The sequence below is a fragment of the Gobio gobio genome (assembly GCF_949357685.1).
Source record: "Gobio gobio genome assembly, chromosome: 25".
Classification (NCBI taxonomy): domain Eukaryota; kingdom Metazoa; phylum Chordata; class Actinopteri; order Cypriniformes; family Gobionidae; genus Gobio; species Gobio gobio.
In genome coordinates this window covers 17,542,821-17,563,721 of record NC_137121.1, presented here as the reverse complement: position 1 = coordinate 17,563,721, position 20,901 = coordinate 17,542,821, and the positions used below count along the sequence as shown (strand labels likewise).

At 37.1% G+C, this 20,901-nt stretch overlaps 2 protein-coding genes across 2 annotated transcripts in view; both read right to left on the bottom strand.

The window, feature by feature from the left end:
- Positions 1–143: 143 nt before the first annotated feature.
- Positions 144–18,084, bottom strand: fgf6a (fibroblast growth factor 6a). The gene is made up of 5 exons (XM_079810264.1): positions 17,644–18,084; positions 16,991–17,094; positions 2,799–2,922; positions 2,590–2,693; positions 144–2,244 (listed from the first exon to the last, which is right to left on the bottom strand). The coding sequence occupies exons 1-5, from the start codon at positions 17,978–17,980 to the stop codon at positions 1,834–1,836; spliced, it is 1,080 nt and encodes a 359-aa protein (XP_079666390.1). The 5' UTR covers positions 17,981–18,084; the 3' UTR covers positions 144–1,833.
- A 2,150-nt stretch (positions 18,085–20,234) lies between these two features.
- The window catches only part of LOC307121502 (solute carrier family 45 member 3), a 36,877-nt gene continuing 36,210 nt past the window's right edge, over positions 20,235–20,901 (bottom strand). Inside the window, exon 6 of the mRNA XM_079809105.1 lies at positions 20,235–20,892. The gene's annotated coding sequence lies outside the window, so the exon portion shown is untranslated. The remainder of the gene's footprint in view (positions 20,893–20,901) is intronic.

Here is a 20,901-nt window from a genome sequence, read left to right as displayed (position 1 = left end):
AAAAAATAGTCTTTTATTCAACTGAAAGTCACAAAATGTAAAACTGCATGCATGTTATATATATATATATATATATATATATATATATATATATATATATATCATTGAAATCACAGCAGATGAACCCAAAACCAAATGCATTGCTTGTGTATTTATTCTTGTGTACTTTTAAAATTATGTGCAAGAACACAAGATTTTTATGTATGCATTTGTGCCTCATATTTGCATAACAGTTGCAGAGTGTCCTGACATGTACTTCAGCAGCACAGAACAGTCAATATTGAAGATATTCAGTAACTCTGACCTCATTTTAAGGTGTTTGTTGAGGGAAGGTTTGAACTAATTGATTTCAATAAACTCATGCACACAAATCTGTTGACAAAAGAAAGTATAAGTTGTTGGTTATACACAGTTTACACACTGTTTGACTCTTAAAATTACATCATCACTAAAAATAGACATCAACAAGTCCAGCTGATACAGTCCAATGCAAATGGCCACATTAGTTTTAAATGGGGTGCATGTGTAGATAATCCAAGAGAGATGCATGACACAGAATTAACAAGCAAATAACTTTGAATAAACAACAGAAACCATAAAGTAAGAATACAGTGTTCACAAAAACGCTGTATTATGATGCCAGGCCAGTAGTTGGCGATGTCACTTTGTAAAGAAAAACTTTGTGCATATAGACTGAACACATAATATGCATGCGCATGACATCACCAATTTCACAAATTTGCATTTTTGTAGTTTACACAGAGACAATAACGTTTTCAAAAGTTTTCAGGCCCCCAAAATGTCATTGTTGTATAAATGAACGACCAATCGCATAAAACGTTTTCAGTTTTTAGTTGAAAAGGGTGTCGTGTAAACGGCCCCTCAAACACACTGAAAACATATCCATTACAATATCTTTATACTGATATTTATTATCATTGTACTCAATTATCATCATCATCAACCATTAATCTTGAGATCTAGAAAGTCTTGTTTCAAAAATATAAAAGTGTCATTACCTCTAAACAACAATTTAATCATACCATACATACATGGTTTCTTTTCATATAATGTGCTGGGAAACTTATGAGAAACTAAATTTAAGAAATTTAATCTGTCACTCTATCACATATAACATTAACAAAAATAATATGAATATGAATCCTGGTAATACTATCTTAAGAAATCCTAAAAAGATGTTCATTTAAAAGGTAATTGAATTAAAGCATACAATTAAAAAAATATTTCAATTTCTATTTAGATTAAAGACATCAATATAAAATATAATAAATAAAAACATATCAATTCAATAAATAATTCAGTAGAGGTGGCCAGCACCATCTCATATATGTTTGAAACTATGACATTTAGGTCTACTGTCGACACATGAAATATAATTATGCATATTGCAGACTACCAACTGCATATAATTCTAGTATTTCATTATATTTCCTACATCGATCACTGAAAAAGGTTCTTGCACAGTTCTGATGAAAACAACGTCATTGCCACAGTATTGCAGAGTAGTTTAAATTTTAACTGACTTAAAAAGGTGAAAGGACTGACAAGCAGTGACCTAAACTAGCCTCACTTACTGAGCTGAAAAAGAGGCCCTGGATTGCATCATATACAATTGCTGGATATATGCTTCCATGGAGCCATTTGCTTTCTTAACGTTACATTATAAGTTCTTCAGATCGGTGTATTGTTTTTAGGTAGGCTATCATCCAAAAAGAGAACCTTCCAATGTAGTTTAACCCTCAGATGGTTTTCTTTGGCACGAGGCTGTGAAACCGTTTAGGAACCTTTATTTTTAAGAGGTCGGTAATTTGTTCAGAACTGATCAAATGGTGCAACTTGCTTGTTTTTCTTTTCTTTTTGTAAATGTGGACTGACTGGGCTCTTGGAGAGCAGCACGTGTAAAGGGTCATCATAGGAAGTGATGGTCTCTTTAGAAACATTACCGCTGCGTTCTCGCTCTCGGTTTGGTCTTCGATAATTGGTGGTCCTCGACTTGGGATTCTCAGATCCCAAAGGATCAGATGGGTCAATATTTTGGCTTCTTCTCTGCCTGAGATGTGTTTTATGGTTGTTTGATTGCAGAGAAAGAGGTAATTCTGCACTATAAGCCTCGATGTGGCTTTCAGCTCCAAAAAGCTTGATCGGTGCATCGCTCCTCCATGTAGATTGATAGGAATTCTTTCTTGGAATTGTTTTAAAGCAGTCCTTATTAATGACATCAACCTGAGGATAACAGACATCACATTTTCAGGATTCTTTGATGAACAGAAAGTTCAAAAGAACAGAATTTATTTGGAAAAATAACTCTTTTGTAACATTATAAATATCTATAAATATCTAATTCTTATTAATTAAAAAAAAATACTCACCCCAAACGTTTGAACAGTACTGTAATTAAAAGTTATTTGGTATTGGAATTTATTATTATTATTTGTTATTTAAGGCTTTTATCCATAATAAATATAATATGTATTAATACATAACATAGTAATTATGATAAAGCTGTAAAATTAGGTATTTATCACTATTAAAATTGATTAAACAAATTTAAAAAAAACTCATACTTACTGAAATATATGGCTTTTTGGTTGTATCCAAGCGCATTATATTATTATTTTTCATATCAAGTACTGAAAAGCAGTCCTTGCTTCTTTTCTTCAGTAAAATATATCCTTTATAAAATAAAAAGTATTTTTAAATATGATTAAAAGTCAAGAAATGGTCCTTTTTGAGTAAAAAAAACAACAACAAAAAAACAAAAAAACACAAAACCTTACCGTTTGACTGTTGATGAATGCCTTTCCTCATCCTATTTCTACATGTATTCTTCAGGAAATAGCTGCTGATCTTGGCCTCCATATCCCTCTGATTTTCACTTGTTGAATCTGTTTGGATGGTTTCCTTTTGTATAGGATGACAAGTTATTAGTGTGCAGATGCTTAGAGCTGCCAGACAGAGAAGATGGGCCGTGTGCATGATCAGACTGGATCAGGCAAGAGTTCAGGATACAGTGAGGCATCTCACTGCTAGTTTATATAACTGGGCGAACATTAGTTCAAAAGGCATGTTTGCCAACCAAGAACTATAACCTATGATCACATAGCCTACAACTGGCAGTTGTAACCAAATTATCTTGCTGTCAAGTTATTTGATTTGGGAATTTTACATATTTTACAACATCTTTTAAAGGGATAGTTCACCCATAAATGAAAATTATCCCATGATTTACTCACCCTCAAACCATCCTAGGTATATATGACTTTCTTCTTTCAGACGAATACAATCTGGGTTATATTACAGTTGTTTTTATTCGCTTTTCAAGTAAGGTGTACATTTTCAAAACTCTTAGTACAAAAATCCAAACTGATCACACTTGTAACACAGCTAGTCATTCTTTCAAAACCTGATGTAATGCTTTCATTCAGTGGCACATATCTTCAGTCCACATAATCATTGTTTCAAAAGCAAGATTATTGTAATATGTAATGAGAACATTTGGTTTAATCACCGAAACACAGTGTGATCTTTCAGTTTAGTATTTTAAACAATCAGCTCATCCAACAGCAAACAATGCAAGATACATGTTTCAAATCTCCCTCGTTGCTGAATTATCTACAGTAACACAGGCTACATATGCCTCATTAGAAAATACACTTAAATGACCTAACTTATGTAATTTAATCCATGATGTTTGTAATAGTATTCAGTGTGTTATCTGGTGAATGTTCTCACTGTACGCTCTAAAAAAAAAAAGGTTCTATATGGCACTAAAAATGGTTCTTGGCTCGTAGGGGAACCTTTTTAAGTGCTATATAGCACCAATCTTGGTGCTTCAGTGGTTCTTCATCGGTATAGAAATATATTGGTGTACCAAATGATTGATTGATTAACCATTAAGATCAGTGGATTAAATAACAGACACGAGTATTAAACTGAACGAGAAGAGATGCAAATCAAAAGTTTGATTGTAAGAGCTTTATGAAAGGCAGTTTCTGTGAATGAAACATTTATAAAGATGAAACACTTATTTTGTGTAGTGAAAAGGATACTTTGTGGTTTTGTGTATTGTACTAACACAATTGAAAATATGCTGAAATGTTTGAAAAAAGTGCACTTTTGATGATCTGTTGTGATTTTAGCACTACGAGTTTTGAAAATGTACACCTTGCTTGTGAAAATAGTATCAAAGTGAATAAAAACAACTGTAAAAGGCGGCCTAATGTTGGTAGGCTGATGGATGCCACATTGGCAAAGGTGTTATTGTTCTCCTCAATTGCCTGCTTTATTTCTGACAGCCGTATATCATTCCTGGCCCTCACCATTTCCACCACTGCCCACTCTTGCTGGTCGGTCAGCACACGGCCACGGCCACCGCTATGGGGTTTTCTGTCAATTCTAAGCATAGAACAGACTATCCTGTCATTAGATCATACTGTACGAATACTGTAACATGTCTGATGAATTGATCTGCATTGCAATTTACTCTAAATGTAATAGTATACATCCTCCACACTTACCGGTTTTCTTGGCGAAAAGTTCGGAGGATAGAATTGACAGTTGATCTTTTTAGATTTGGATCAACTAATCTGCCACAGTAAGGCCTCGGTTCACCCCATGATCAACGATGATGGCCCGGACTTCATTAGAGACAACAGTTCTGTCTCCCTCTCTCTGATGACCAACCCTTTGACGGGCCCCATGCCCACCTCTCTGACCTCTCTGTTGGGGCCCATACCCACCTCTCTGACCTCTCTGTTGGGGCCCATGCCCACCTCTCTGACCTCTCTGTTGGGGCCCATGCCCACCTCTTTGACCTCTCTGTTGGGGCCCATGCCCACCTCTCTATTGGGGCCCATGCCCACCTCTCTGACCTCTCTGTTGGGGCCCATGCCCACCTCTTTGACCTCTCTGTTGGGACCCATGCCCACCTCTCTGACCTCTCTGTTGGGGCCCATGCCCACCTCTTTGACCTCTCTGTTGGGACCCATGCCCACCTCTCTGACCTCTCTGTTGGGGCCCATGCCCACCTCTTTGACCTCTCTGTTGGGGCCCATGCCCACCTCTCTGACCTCTCTGTTGGGGCCCATGCCCACCTCTCTGACCTCTGACCTCTCTGTTGGGGCCCATGCCCACCTCTCTGTTGGGGCCCATGCCCACCTCTTTGACCTCTCTGTTGGGGCCCATGCCCACCTCTCTGACCTCTCTATTGGGGCCCATGCCCACCTCTCTGACCTCTCTGTTGGGGCCCATGCCCACCTCTTTGACCTCTCTGTTGGGACCCATGCCCACCTCTCTGACCTCTCTGTTGGGGCCCATGCCCACCTCTTTGACCTCTCTGTTGGGGCCCATGCCCACCTCTCTGACCTCTCTGTTGGGGCCCATGCCCACCTCTTTGACCTCTCTGTTGGGGCCCATGCCCACCTCTCTGACCTCTCTGTTGGGGCCCATGCCCACCTCTTTGACCTCTCTGTTGGGGCCCATGCCCACCTCTCTGACCTCTCTGTTGGGGCCCATGCCCACCTCTTTGACCTCTCTGTTGGGGCCCATGCCCACCTCTCTGACGGATCCCTTGTCCACAAGCTCTTCCTATTCCTTGCTGTCTATCCTGCTCCATGTTGAAAGAAATTGCCAGTGTTTACACCCCCACTTTTATATAGTGACCAATTGTGGTTACCACGTGAAATCAATTAGCAATAACGAGTATTCATCATGTGTGGTTACACATAATTTGTTTGTACAAACACATTTTTATTGCTGTAGTTCTCAAAATTCATATACTGTATATTGCTGACAAACCAATTTAAAATCTATAGTTTTACCAAACGGTTCAGTGATTAACCATTAAGATCAGTGGATTAAATAATAGACAAATGTATTAAACTGAACGAGAAATGATGCAATTCAAAAGTTTGATAATAAGAGCTTTATGAAATGCAGTTACTGTGAATGAAACATTTATAAAGATGAAACACTTATTTTGTGTAGTGAAAAGGATACTTTGTGGTTTTGTGTATTGTACAACCCCAAATGAGAAAAAGTTGTGTAAGACCGCATGAATTCGCTCCAATGATCGGTAGCGAACCGCGGTGAAGGCCTTACGCGTTCAGTGTCTCAGCTGGAAGAATGGATTTGATTATAATATTCTTTATCTGACTCCATTTCATTTAGTGGTCGCATTTAGAAGAGAATCCCAACCGATTGTTTGGTCATCTATATTTGGTAGTTAATCATACATTTGATCGTTCCGTTTTAACCCTTTGTTACAATTATAACGTTCCACATTGGAGATAGTTAATAATTACAGATTAATTCAGAAAGGATCAAAATGTAACAATTTATTAACAATCAAGTAAATGTAAAATGTCAATTACATCATAGACATAAATCTCTTCTAAAAGGAAACACAAATTCTGGTTATGGTTACACTTAAAATCGTTTCAAATAAATGTAAAACATAAACCCTTAATTATGCTCTGTAGGCCTCTGCCTAGAATGTTACCTGTGAGAGAGAGAGATAGAAAGAGAGAAAGAGAGAGAGAGAGAGAGAGAGAGAGAGAGAGCTAAAGAATAGCTCTCTCCAGAGAAAGCCAGAGAAACCAAAGAGAGCGAGCTACAGATGAAATTCTCTTTTATCCTCTTCCCTGATGTCACCAAATTCAAACCTGACTCTTGTAAAACTGACCAATCAGACCAACCCGTGAGACATTTGAAAATAACCAATCAGACAAAACTTCCCCCATTGTATCAAAGGTGCGAAAACCTGTTGGCCAGCCGGCCAATCATTCTTTTGTCTTTCTAACTCAACCTGGCCCTTCTGATGGCGTTAAGGGGGAAGGGGTTGAGTCAATTTCAATATCTTGATCACGACGATGGCAGTTAACAGCAAAGCAGAGGATTTTGTTCCATTTCAAATATCTTTGATTATTTTCCACCTTACAGTTGGGACAGTATGGAAAACGCAAAAAAAAAAAAAGAAGTGATTTCTACATTTACTTTGACTTGTATTTCATTGCAGACAATATGAACACAAAATATTTCATGTTTTGTCTGGTCAACTTCATGTAATGTGTAAATATGCATCCTTTCCTGTCATTCCGACCTGCAACACATTTCAAAAAAAGTTGGGACAGTAAAGCATTTACCACTTTGTAATGTTGCCATTCCTTTTCACAACACTTAAAAGACGTTCAGGGACTGAATACACCAAGTGATGAAGTGTTTCAGATGTAATTTTGTCCCATTCTTCCTGCAAACAAGTCTTAAGGTGGGCAACAGTACGGGGTCTTCGTTGTCCACACATTCTCTATTGGAGACAGGTCGGGACTGCAGGCAGGCCAGTCAAGTACCCGTACCCTCTTCCTCCGCAGCCAGGACTTTGTAATGTGTGCAGAATGTGGTTTTGCATTGTTGAAATATGCATGGACATCCCTGGAAAAGATGTCTTCTTGAAGGCAGCATATTATGCTCCAAAATCTCTATGTACTTTTCAGCATTAATGGTGCCTTCACAGAAGTGCAAGTTACCTTTGCCAAGGGCACTGACACAACCTCATACCACGACAGACCCTGGCTTTTGGACTTGTTGCTGGTAACAGTCTGGATGATCCTTTTCTTCTTTGGTCCGGAGCACACGGCGTCCATTCCTCCCAAAAAATACCTGAAATACTGATTCATCTGACCACAGTACACGTTTCCACTGTGTGATGGTCCATCCCAGATGCCTCCGAGCCCAGAGAAGTCGACGGCGCTTCTGGACACTGTTAACATAGGGCTTCCTTTTGGCACAGTACAGATTTAACTGGCATTTGTGGATGTAACTACATATTGTGGTACTTGACAAAGGTTTGCCAAAGTAGTCCTGAGCCCATGTGGTGATATCGCTTATAGATGAATGACGATTCTTGATGCAGTGCCGCCTGAGGGATCGGAGATCCCGATCTCCGAGGTTGTTCAGCTTAGGCTTGCGCCCTTGTCCTTTACGCACTGAAATTCCTCCAGATTCCTTGAATCTTTTAATTATGTTATGCACTGTTGAATGTGAAATATCCAAATCTCTTCCTATCTTTCTTTGAGGAACATTGTTTTTAAACATTTCAATAATTTTCTCACGTATTTGTTGGCAAACTGGCGATCCTCGGCCCATCTTTGCTCCTAAAGGATTAGACCTTTCTTGGATGCTGCTACTATCAAATCATAATTACAATCACCTGTTGACATCACCTGTTTCAAATCACATCATTATTTAACCATTTTACCTCATTACTAGCCCTAAATTGCTCCTGTCCCAACTTTTTTTGAAATGTGTTGCAGGTCTGAATGACAGGAAAGGATGCATATTTACAGTTGACCAGACAAAACATTAAATATTTTGTGTTCATATTGTCTGCAATGAAATACAAGTCAAAGTAAATGTAGATATCACTTCTTTTTTTTTGCATTTTCCATAATGTCCCAACTTTTTCTGATTTGGGGTTGTACTAAGACAATTGAAAATATGCTGAAATGTTTGAAAAAAGTGCACTTTTGATGATCTGTTGTGATAAGTATAGTACTATGAGTTTTGAAAATGTACACCTTGCTTGTGAAAATAGTACCAAAGCGAATAAAAAAAACTGTAAAAAAAATATCATTGCTCTTCCCAGCTTTATAATGGGAGTGAATGGCGGTCCTGATTTTGAAGTCCAAAAAAGTGCATCCATCCATTAAAAAAGTAATCCACACGAGTCCAAGAGGTCTTCTGAAGTGAAGCGATGGGTTTTTGAAAGAAAAAATATCCATATTTAAAACTTTATAAACCAAAATAACTAGCTTACGGCAGACGGCCTACGCAAGTCGACTTACACCAAAAGAGTAATTTGTGATGCAATGTATGATGTAGGATGTAGGAGTAGTGTAAGCTTTGACACCTCTCGCGATTCAAACAAATAGGGCTGGGCAACAAAATGAAGCTCCTTTTCTCTTATATCGAAATCCTCCGACACTTCTATTTAAAAATTCTACTTCTAATTTGTGACCGGTGTTTTGTTTTGCTTTTGTGTTTGTCGATACGACATGTGTCAGGTCAGGGGTTACCCTTTCTCTGTAAAACAGTGCATACGACCGTCTGTACAGAAATAAAAGCACAGAAATATTAGTTTATAAAGTTTTAAATATGGATATTTTTCTTACACAAACGCATCGCTTCGCTTCAGAAGGCCTTTATTAACCCCTCATAGCCATGTGGATTACTTTTATGATGGATCATGGATGCACTTTATTGGGCTTCAAAATTTCAACCCCCATTCACTGCCATTATAAAGCTTGGAAGAGACAGGGCATTTTTAATAAATCAGACTCTATTCGTCTGAAAGAAGAAAGTCATACCTGGCTTGAGGGTGAGTAAATCGTGGGGTAATTTTCATTTTTGGGTGAACTATCCCTTTAATTAGTCTGAAATGGCTATACTGCAAGTTGTCCTTTTTATATTATTTATTATCATTTAAGCTATTAATGTGTTAACACTTTACAATATGGGTTTCATTACAGTAAGGTGTGGAGGCCATAAAGGTGGTGGGAAAAATCCATCGCAAAATTTTAGGGTTCACCCAAGAACTGAAATGTTATTTTTTTCATTTGCATATTATTTTTTCTCTCATTTTGTTTTTTTCTTCACTATGTCCCTTTAGGGACTCCGTAGTACGGCTACATTAATTAAAATCCAACAAACAACAATAATTCTACAGCATTTAACCTATTAATCTTTGTTGATGATAATATTAGCATTTACTAATACATTTTTTATATAATAGTTGTAGGCCTATCTGTTAATATTAGTCATGCGAACTAACAGAATGCGAACTAACTCAACCTAAATGCTGTAAGAATAGTTAATGCACTAACTAATGTTAACAAATGAAACCTTTAAGTGTTACCATATGTTTTAGGCTACTTATTGTTATTTTATGTTATTACTATTGATTTGTTTGCTCATTCTGTGCATAAACAAGCATGTGAAATTAAATTTAAAACACACAGGATGGTAATTTTACTTTAAAAAAAATAAAGCACTGAATTATATGAGAATCTTATGCATTTCTGATTTTGACCACACGAGGAGGCTCTAACCCAACAAAAACTATCCACTTTTTTAAAAGCCAAATTATTAAACCATAACTAAAGAATACAGCAAAAACACAGAGGCTAAAAAACAACCTTTTATTTTCATCTCAGTAATACAGTTGGCTGCTGTGCACAGCACATACGTATAAAAATAAAAGGAAACATTTTCGTAATATATTAGAATTCTTACTCATTTTTTTTTTTTTCATTTTTTCATTTTTTTTTTTTCAGAGAACAAAATGATTGGCAAAAAGTTTGTTGTCTCCAACAAATCGTACAATCATTTCAACAAATTGGAACTAAGGCAGAAGGTGAGGTATATGTTAGAAAATAGGAGGGGAATTTGGAGGGGGCGTCTGCCCCTCAGTGCAGGAATACAAAACTGAGGAAAAACAAAGGCTGCATACGTACAAGGACACGCACACATGCACCACCCCTTACAATCATCTCAAAAGCCGCAAATGGGGCCATTTCAAAGCTGGAGACAAACAAAGTACAGTACAAAGAAACTGGTGGAACTTACATGAGAAATAGCTGTTTCTGTATAAGCACTTAGTTTAGAGGGCCTAACTTCTAGATACAACATCCATCCCACATTTTGCATTAAAACCATGCAAAATTCTATTCACCTAAGTATAAAGAGATCAGAAATGTGACGGAGGACAGGGTACAGTGAAGATACATATCAATAAATTAACATCAGTCATCACATACATAAAAAAGCAGTCATTTTGACAGTTTCATTAAAGCGATCACATTGCATGCCATTTTGGGGGTACAAAGAATTTTAAATCTCTAGTTCATATTTTCAACATAATACAGCTGAAAATCTCTCTTTATACCCAGAACACTCAATAAAAGAGCTTACCCATATTGTTTCAGTTTTGCTTAGTTCACCCCAAAAGAAAATTAAGATTCTGTCATTATATACTCGTTCTTCTTCTGTGGAACATCATTTTACAATGAAAGTCAATGGGGTCCAAAACAACATTTGAACAATGAACAAAAACATACTTGAAAGTATCTTTCTTAATGTTTCACAGAAGAAATAATATCACAAGTTTCGAACGACATAAATCATTTTTGGGTGAACTATACCCTTGAGGAAAAAGTCTCGCACACACACCATAAGCATATAGTACAATGTAAATATCAATGTACCTGGCTCAAACATCCCAGCTATAACTGTTATAAAAATAACATCCTTCTCTTTTGTAGCATTCATGTCTCAAAATGTCAAGTAGAAGCATTAATGCAAGAGAAAGCAAGGTTAATATGTACTAACCAGTGCAGTGATTATTCTCTCCTGCGCATTGCAGCTGTGACAGAAATCCAATATGTGTTCTAACATGACGTGTTTTGCACAAAAGATACAAGGGTATTGTAGCAATGATATAAACAGATCTTGATTATTGCGGTCTGAGCAGCAACCTAGATGGAAAATGAACAGATTCTCCTTGAAAAAATAAGAGCCTCAGCCTTTGTTTAACTTCAATATTATTTGAATTTAAAGGGACAGTTCACCCAAAAATGAAAATTAGCCCATGATTTACTCACCTTCAAGTCATCCTAGGTGTATATGACATTCTTCTTTCAGACGAATACAATCAGAGTTATATATATAAAAAAATGTCCTGGCTCTTCCAAACATTATAATGGCAGTGAATGGCTGTTTCTGTTTTGAAGTCCATAAAAGTGCATCTATCCATCATAAAAGAGCTCCACACGGCCACGGGGTTAATAAAGGCCTTCTGAAGCGAAGCGATGCGTTTGTGTAAGGAAAAAATATCCATATTTAAAACTTTACAAACTGTAATCTCTACGCGCGTTCACGAGAGACTGGTGTTCCAGCATATGACGTAGGATGCTCCGGTGAGAATATGCTAGTTCTCGCTGAGTACTGAATCTCAGTACTTAAGTAAAAGTACAAATACCCAGAGATATATTTACTTTAGTAAAAGTAGAAGTACCACAATGACAACCCTACTTAAGTAAAAAAAAAGTACCTGATTTTAAATGTACTTTAAGTATTTAAAGTAAAAGTACTTGCATAATAATTTAATGTCTCTTAATGTCTATATTCTAATAATAAAATAAATAAAAAAACAGTATGGCCTGTGGCTTTTTAACCATCTATGGCCCAGTTTACATTCTGACTTACAATTCTGGTTATCAATCAGGGTGATCTGCAGAGTTAAATATCATTATTCTGAAGCAATATTCTCACCAGTGTTCAATCAGCTTTGACGTATTTAAATCTGCATATTTATGATATTTTTACCTTTTATAAAGGGCATTTTCCCCCTAACCTTTTTAAATATAGGATAAGCTTCAGCTTTCATTTTATATTCTTAAATTTGATCAATACATTAAATTAGAATAAGACAACATAGGGCTGTTACCAATCAAATTAAACAATTTACACTGAAAAATTACAACTGCATTAAATAATGTTATGAGATTGTTTTAAATATTTTTGGGAACACAAATAAGAAATTTTGGAAAGAATGTTTAAACATAACTAAACTATAATAAACTGCCAGTAGGTGGCGGCAGATCTTAATGAGTGAATAATTTAGTCGATTCGTTCAAACGGCTGAATCGTTCAGGAATGAGGCAGTAGTTTATGAACAGGTCATTGAATCTTTGATTCAACCGATTAATTCAAACACTGAATCATTCAGTAACGCTCTGTTGCTGTGAGACGCGTTATGGTTCTGATGTGATCTTTGTTTGGAACTATTTTCGCTGCTGGAATAGAACAAAAACAGTCCATATTGCATCTAAAATGTAAGTGACTTTTTGTTAATTAATTGTTTATGGAACTGTCAGTGTCATATGAAATCAGTGTCACATTTTCAGTCGTGGTGGTATTCAGGAAAACAACACTCTTGGTCGTGTGATGTTTTTAACTGTATTATATGTTATAAATATAAAAACTCCACATTTTGAATCGTTACTGCAGTATGTGACTGAGTTTCTCTGAGTGAGAGGCGCTCATTTGTTTCCATTTCTCCTCATGAGGCTGCGTGAGCCTCAACAGCGCAACCTTGTCAGTTCATTAAGAGGACACGCGTTAATGTCGAGCCCTGAAACAGATCAGAAAATGTAACGGAACGTTGTAGAAATGTAGTAGAGTAGAAAGTATAATAATTGTTGCAAAATGTAACGAAGTAAAAGTAAAAAGTATGCCCTATTTATTCTACTTAAGTAAAGTACAGCAGATACGTGAAAAATTTACTAAGTAGCCTAACAAAGTATTTGTACTTCGTTACATTCCACCACTGCTCGCGAGTAGCAAGTTTTGCGCTACACTACGCCTGCATCCTATGTCATACACTGGAACGCCAAAAAAGCTTGTGAAAAATAATAGTGTTTTCTTACACAAACACATCACTTCGCTTCAGAAGGCCTTTATTAACCCCCTGGAGCCGTGTGGAACACTTTTATGATTGATAGATGCACTTTTAAGGACTTCAAAACAGAAACAATCATTCACTGCCATCATAAATCTTGGAGGAGCCAGAACGTTTTTTAATATAACTCAGATTGTGTTTGTCTGAAAGAAGAATGTCATATACACCTAGGATGACTTGAGGGTGAGTAAATCATGGGCTAATTTTCATTGTTGGGTGAACTATCCCTTTAAAGGAGTTTGTTATTCCTTTAACTCTAGAACTAAATAAAAAGTGAGGGAAGGGGAATGCCTAAATACCGAAGTTCAATTCAATTTCAAGTGCGACCAAATTCTCCACAAAGTCAACTGACTTGGGAATTTAAGAGTGTGCACAGGTGTTTGGGTCTATGCCTGGTATTCAAACATAACGTAATGAGCAAATGATGTTATCTCGAACAGATTAAGACGGTTGTATTGATTTTACATTCCAAAGACTATTTGAGCTTCAAGTATGCAGTCAACATGTTGGCGAATGAGCCCTCACTGGAGATCACCGACTGTAGAGGTAAAACATAGACACCACTGACTAGCATCAATACATATCTATCATTAAAAAAAAAAAAAAAAAGTTTAATGGCACGCTATATTTAATCTGATAAGTAAAATGAACGGTTTCCTTATCACCAAGCAACAGCTATGCTAACATATAATCGTGCCACATAATTCAAGATTAATGCAAGTCTATGCATTTCACTAGCTTGATCAGTTTTCACTATTCATTCAAATGGAAGCACCCAAACCTTACAGGTCTAGCCGTCCACAGACTTTCAGTCAAATTCTGACCTTGCATGAGGCCCTCTCTGAGTTTAACTCCCAATAAGGATGCATGCAATCGGTTTTAGTTATTGATCTAAATATGGAACAAAAACCTCTTTCTTGCATGCACAAAAGGAGGCAGAATAGCAGCGGCTAAGGCACCACCTAATCATGAAAAAGGAGTAACTACAGAAAAATAAGTGCTTTCATCTCCCTCGTAAAATGGCGGAACAGATGAAGATCAGAGTAAACTGATATTTATTTTTCCCTCCATAATTTTTCCAGTGCGGACGTGGCTCTTTGAGGTAATAAACAGTATCCATTTCACTTCTAAAAGCTGAGGATGTTAGTCCAACGCCATCAGGTATGGTTTACACCAGTTATGGCAAGCACCCATAAAAAGTGAGAGGGCAAAAAAAGCTCCTCGACTCTCATATTTTCATAATAGAAATCATAAGCAGCAAAGAATGGCATGTACACAAAGTTCAGACACAAAGTAAGCTACCGAAATATACATATATATTATTATTATTATTATTTCAACGAGAATAAATACCGTAAGTGTTATTTTAGTTCTTTGCAGTTCACCTCTTAGCATGTTTGGGTTACCTACGAGAACATCCAACATGTGCAAATTATTGTGTTATTGCCAGTTTCGCTCATAAACGTGGGAGGAAATGTGTGACAGTCATTGCTGGGGAAGCCTTGTAGCCTCGCTTCAAGCGGCCATGTTTGCTGAGGGCAATATAAAATCCCTTGTAAATGGAAGACTCGTATGCGTTGTAATTGTTGGGCAGCAGTGTCTCCTTGAACTTGCACTCGTCATGGAAGGCCCTCTAAAAATGGTATGGATTAGATAGTTAGTTTGGTATAGCTCCTCCCATCCTCCTTCTAAGCCCCACCCACCACTTCTCGATCAAGTACTCTCAATATACTCTCCTTCTACATCTAACTAGGGTAAAGTGCAGGGTAAACTCACAGAGCAACACTAGTTCACCTTAATGATCTATAACTGACAAAAGCTTTGCTTTAAAAATCCAGGCAATTCATTTACAGTTTTCTTAGAAACTTCAAAACTTCTCATAGTGAATTATTTTTTAAACTTTCACATAGTCATCACATAACATACACGTGAATTCAAGGTTAGATTCATTTTCAAGGCCCATGCGGTTTCTAATGGAGACGCCAGTCAGCTGAACATCAGAAAAGCAAACTTATCGGTTTGTCTTCTTAACAGATCTCTAACGGCGCCAACAGAATAAATCTTTTGTGGCTTTAATTAACAGATTTTATCAATAGAGCAGATTTATTGCTTTCTCAAATGACATCTGTATGCTAAACAAAGCTTTAAGTTCACAATTGTTTTTCTGAAACTAATTAAACATTTTGACTAGGACTGAAATTCTATTAAATAAAAAAATAATTTATAAATATTTAATTGTTATTATGTATGGATAACTTATGCCTCACCAACAATACAGCTTTTTTTTTTTTTTTTTACATACTTTTCTTTTTTAAAGAACAATCTGTGTGACAAAGGCTGAGAAGCACTTTATCTAGATGATTCTGTCTATTTCATCAAAAGATAATGTGTTACTCATTGTGAGATCTGGCATCTAAGTAATGCGAGTGCAAAGTAGTTCAAATTTACATTCAAGCCATACACAACATCACAGTCCATTCCACTGCTCATATGTTATTAAAAATGAATGACAAGCCAATGTATCATAATAAAAAAAAAATCCAAAACGAATGACATATTCCAGGCCATGATGCTCATATTTGAGTGCACTTCAAATGAATTAAACATGGCAAAAACGTAAGAGAGAACTCATGCATTTGGGTCAATGACAATCTTTTTTCCGTCCGAATCTATTAAGTTTATAGCCTACATTAAAATTCTTCTGAATCATTGGGCTGAACCTTTCCGAGCACGGTAAGGTAACATTTCGGCACGGTATGATTACAAACCGATGGTTTGATTTGGCCTATGATTTTCTAGCATAGCGACTTTTTCTACACACTTTCTCGTCAGCGTATCATATGGGCTAACATATCAATTCACTCGAGCCTATGTAGGCTATTATTAAAGTAACTTCATGTCAGTAAATAAAAAATGCTAATCTGGTAACTGTTAGGCCTACCTTTCTACGAGGTGGCTAGTATTTTCCGTAATACGTAGCACCCTGACTCCAAAATGTAGGCCTACGTTTCACGCAGTCACGAGCTCTTGCGTCACCGAGGTTACGTACATTCTAATCAAAAGTTACCGACCCTAACCGTGCCGATATTTTGTAAGTGAAACATTTGGGGTGCGGTTTTGACATTTAATGAAAGGCTCTTTTTGTTCGGGTCAAATGAAGTTTACAAAAGTCCTGATATTTATGATAGATTAGGCCTATTTGTTGAAAACTATTTTGAAAATAATTATTCCAAGGTGCAAGGTAAATATTTAGTTAGGCTACTTTTTACTTAGTGGTTACACCACATGACATTCTAAGAACTTGGCACTAAATGAAAAAAGTAGTAGTAGCATTTTTATCACCTCAGACCAGATGAATCCTTATTTGCCATTGACCCATTTAACACCGCAGTAAAACCGAAGTGGCGTTCTCTGCACAAATAGCCTACAATGAAATCAAACGACAGGCATACCTACCGTTCCGTATAACCTTCCGCGGCTGCTCATTGCGACAAACATCTGGCTTTTCACGCCGTATAGACTAACCACTCCTCTCTCTACCGCTGAGATTTCAATTAGACCTGATTGAACAGAACATCAGTGTTACATACATGACAATGTGGCACACGGCAGCTCATTTACTCATTCTGCAGGATGCGTTCTGCACAAGTGGGAGGAACCAGGGGATGCACAGCCTTTGTTCTGCATTTTCTCCCATGCATTATTTTATACAGTGACATGGGGGGGGAAAGCCCTGCAGTTCTGGCATGCAGCTACGACAAGCAGATGGACGCTGTGTAAAATTAGTTGCCGTCTAAATTCGTCCAAGCATTCGTGTCATGTTTGAGCCTCGGGAAATTCGGCAGTGATTGACACTATAGGGTTTATTTTAATAGATATGTCATTGCTTTAGGACACATAATAATAATAAAATAGTATTATTAATAATAATATAATTATATAAATCATGTATAATAATTGTAACATTAAAAAAGAATGCATAAAATATATAATATCTTTTATGATATAGGCCTATATTCTAAAATTAAAATAATATTTGAGCTGTTCATTCAATCCTTCTGCATCCCTGGTATAACTAGTCATGCATGACATTTCTGGATGCAACTCACTGTATTGGTTCTCATTGTGGACACCGTTGATCTTTCCGCCTGGCAGGACCTGCAGGTGAAACCCGATGCCCACGTTGCAGTACAGCCTCCGCACTCTCTTAATGCCCATCAAATAGTCACTCTCCCAGTTCAGGTCCGATTTGTCCACCGACATCCCCAAAACGGAGCGGGAGAAGAGCGTCTCCCACCTTTTCTCCAGTGAAGTTGCATTAGTCCTGTTCGAGATGGGGTAGGAGGACACGATCCCAAGCAGAAAGCCCAGCAGAACAACCGCAGTCCACGTCCAGCGCCCGCTGCTCTCGCACATACTGATGAGGAACCTTTGCGCAGTGGCCATCCGGTTTACCCTCGGGGCACGTGGTCAAAATTAATGCCCCTAAAAATACCACTCTTGTTTTTCTTCTTTCGGCATGGTGGCAGGGGCTTATTTTTGGAAGGCAGGTCGGGGCTGCGGGCGTGTAACGCAATAAGCCCCTCGGTAGATGAGAAGAGCAGGGCGGCAGAGCTTGAGCTGGTGGCGGTGGTGGCGATGATGATTACCATGTTTCACCTCTCTGGATGGGGAGCACCACACACTCACCAAAACGCAAGCTCACCTTGCCTGGGAGATCTTCGGGATGACATCACTCACCTTCAGGATGACATCACGCTGACCTCACCGCGACCGGGGGGTCACAGTTCGAACGCGAAAACCCAATCGCTGTCAATCCACGCGAGCAGCCCCGGGGACAGTGAGCGCGAGAGCTCGCGGGAGAACATGGGGCGTGCGTGATGATGGGCTTCGCTGGCAGCTCCCAAATTGGACCGGGGGTCATATGCCCGGCGGGCCGCTTCCTTATTTAGAAGGAAGGTGTAAAAACAGGCCAGTTGTCACCGCGGAGCCATGTCAATCTTGCAAAACACTTCCTGTGCTGTTTGCTCAGGAAGCTTTCACTAAGCTATATTTTGAATATGCCCCCGTGATTTATTCATCTGGGTAAAAACACAAAGTTGGACGTAACGCACGTCCGAGCGCGAGCTGAACTCCTCTGATCGCTGACGTAGCCTGATAGATAGATAGATAGATAGATAGATAGATAGATAGATAGATAGATAGATAGATAGATAGATAGATAGATAGATAGATAGATAGATAGATAGATAGATAGATAGATAGATATTTTTTTATTACACCTGGCAGATAACCTACACAAAAAATTAAAGACAGTATGTGTCCAACAGGTGGCGCTATATCACAATGTTGGAATCTAAAGTTCATCAAGCAACCTTATTGAGGCCATTAAATTACACCCTGTGTGTGTCAAATGTTTTTTTTTTGTACACATTTTTTTGTATATTAGGCTATTTATGACTATTGTTATGATCCGATTATACAGCCTATAATACTCTTTTATGAGGCTCCAATATGGTACAAATGCTCTAGCTTTGTTAATAACCTTTGAGATTTAAAAAAAAGAAATAGATTTGTTTTAATTTCCTTGGGGATTAATGATATTTAAAATTCACAAAACTCATCACTTCTCAAATCCAATTAACCTAAATCAGTCAAATTTTTTTAAAATATGTTGATATTAGTTTATAATATAAATAAACCTTACAGGGAAAACACATTTCCGATATCAACATTGTTGAAAAATATTGAATTTAGAGTTGTACACTATATAAATAAAGCACAAGGTTTATTTAGAAATATAATGTAATTAAAGTAAAATAAAATTAGATTAGAAGACCAGACTTTTATATGGTATCATTGCTCAATCCCTACTTGGTTATATTTGGTTTTTAAAGATGTTTAATCATCTCTGAATGGAGACAAATAGTTATTTCTTTGAATTTAAAACCTTCATAAGGTAATGGGGAAATAAAAAACATCATTAAACCTGAGTCAGACATAATCCCTATGGATGCCAGATAATGAAGTCTGTTTTTTCAATGCAAAATCCTGAGCCATTTATCTAGAGCATTAATTGTCAAAACACTTCAGAAGACTAATTTAAGGAACAAAAGAGAATGTTTAGTAGTTGCACGAGGCGGCATCATGTGACTTGAGTGATGAAACTGCATCCACTTCATAACATGACACTGCACTAATTTACAGCCTCAAAATTTGTTTACCATATTTCTTGTTGGAAGGTTTTATCCTCTGTTGACATATATTAACCAAACAACCATTAAGGGACAGACAGAAAAAATTGAGCTTGCATTTTTTTTTCTGTAAAATAACAAAATATTTAATTCTGTGGCTTTCTAGACACTTGCAACTAAAGTTGTATGATAAAAAAGCAAGGGAAATTTAGAGAAAGTTAACATTAAACAGCATTTACACTCAATTTCACGTGACAATATTAAATGAGAAATAAATGGTATATTGTCCAATTATCCACCGGGAACTGATTGAATATGGTTTCTCCTGATGCTCATCTGCAACCACTAAACAAATTGTTCATGCCATTAGTTTGATGAAAATAAAAAAAAGATCTGAATTTAAGTTGTAAACATACTGCATTAGAAGTGATAATTCAAAACCTTAAAGAAACAGTTCACCCAAAATCAAATAGGATAGAATAAGAAAATACATATTCTCAGCAATTAAGATATCAGTACCTCTTTTATTATTTATTTGTGTTGTGATTGAACTGATGATTTTTTAACTGGACGACACATCCATCCTGAGAATTACAATGTCACACCCCATTACACTCGCACAAATAAAGCTCCGCATACACACTCTCTGGCCAACAGCGAGTGTACCTGCAGATACATAACTTAAATAGTACATGAAACTGTTACACTGTTGTAAAAGTAACCTACACCATAGAAATGTCATTTTCATATTGTTGATGATGGTTTGCAACATATGATACCTTAGGTCTGTGTGTAAAGTCACCTGTAGAAAACTATCCCAGATTGTCATTTTGAACACCAGACCGAGATTTTATACATGAATATATTGTGCTATTAGTCTACTGACCAAGATTTCAGGTAAAAAACACATTTGTTCGACAAACAAGTCAAACGAGGTTAGAATACTACATAAATACAGACCTCGCCAAAACAGGTTGCATAAAAATTCCCATAGGGATATAAATATATGTATATATTATCAATATAAAAATATTTATACAATAAAATAGTTCTTTACAAAAAGTCTTTAAAACACAACAGGAATTACATCAAGTCCAGTTTGATGTGTCCATTGGTCCCATAGAGATTTGAGAAAGCACAATTCATCCTCAAAGCAAACATGACCTATGAAGA

What these genes read in the sequence shown, in the direction of transcription:
- fgf6a (XM_079810264.1), bottom strand. Translation starts at nt 17,980, where the DNA reads ATGGCCACTGCGCAAAGGTTCCTCATCAGTATGTGCGAGAGCAGCGGG. An exon ending in GCGGAAGGTTATACGGAACG is followed by an intron (nt 2,923 to 16,990) that starts GTAGGTATGCCT and finishes CCTATACAAAAG; the next exon opens with GAAACCATCCAAACAGATTC. An exon ending in CATTCATCAACAGTCAAACG is followed by an intron (nt 2,694 to 2,798) that starts GTAAGGTTTTGT and finishes TATTTTATAAAG; the next exon opens with GATATATTTTACTGAAGAAA.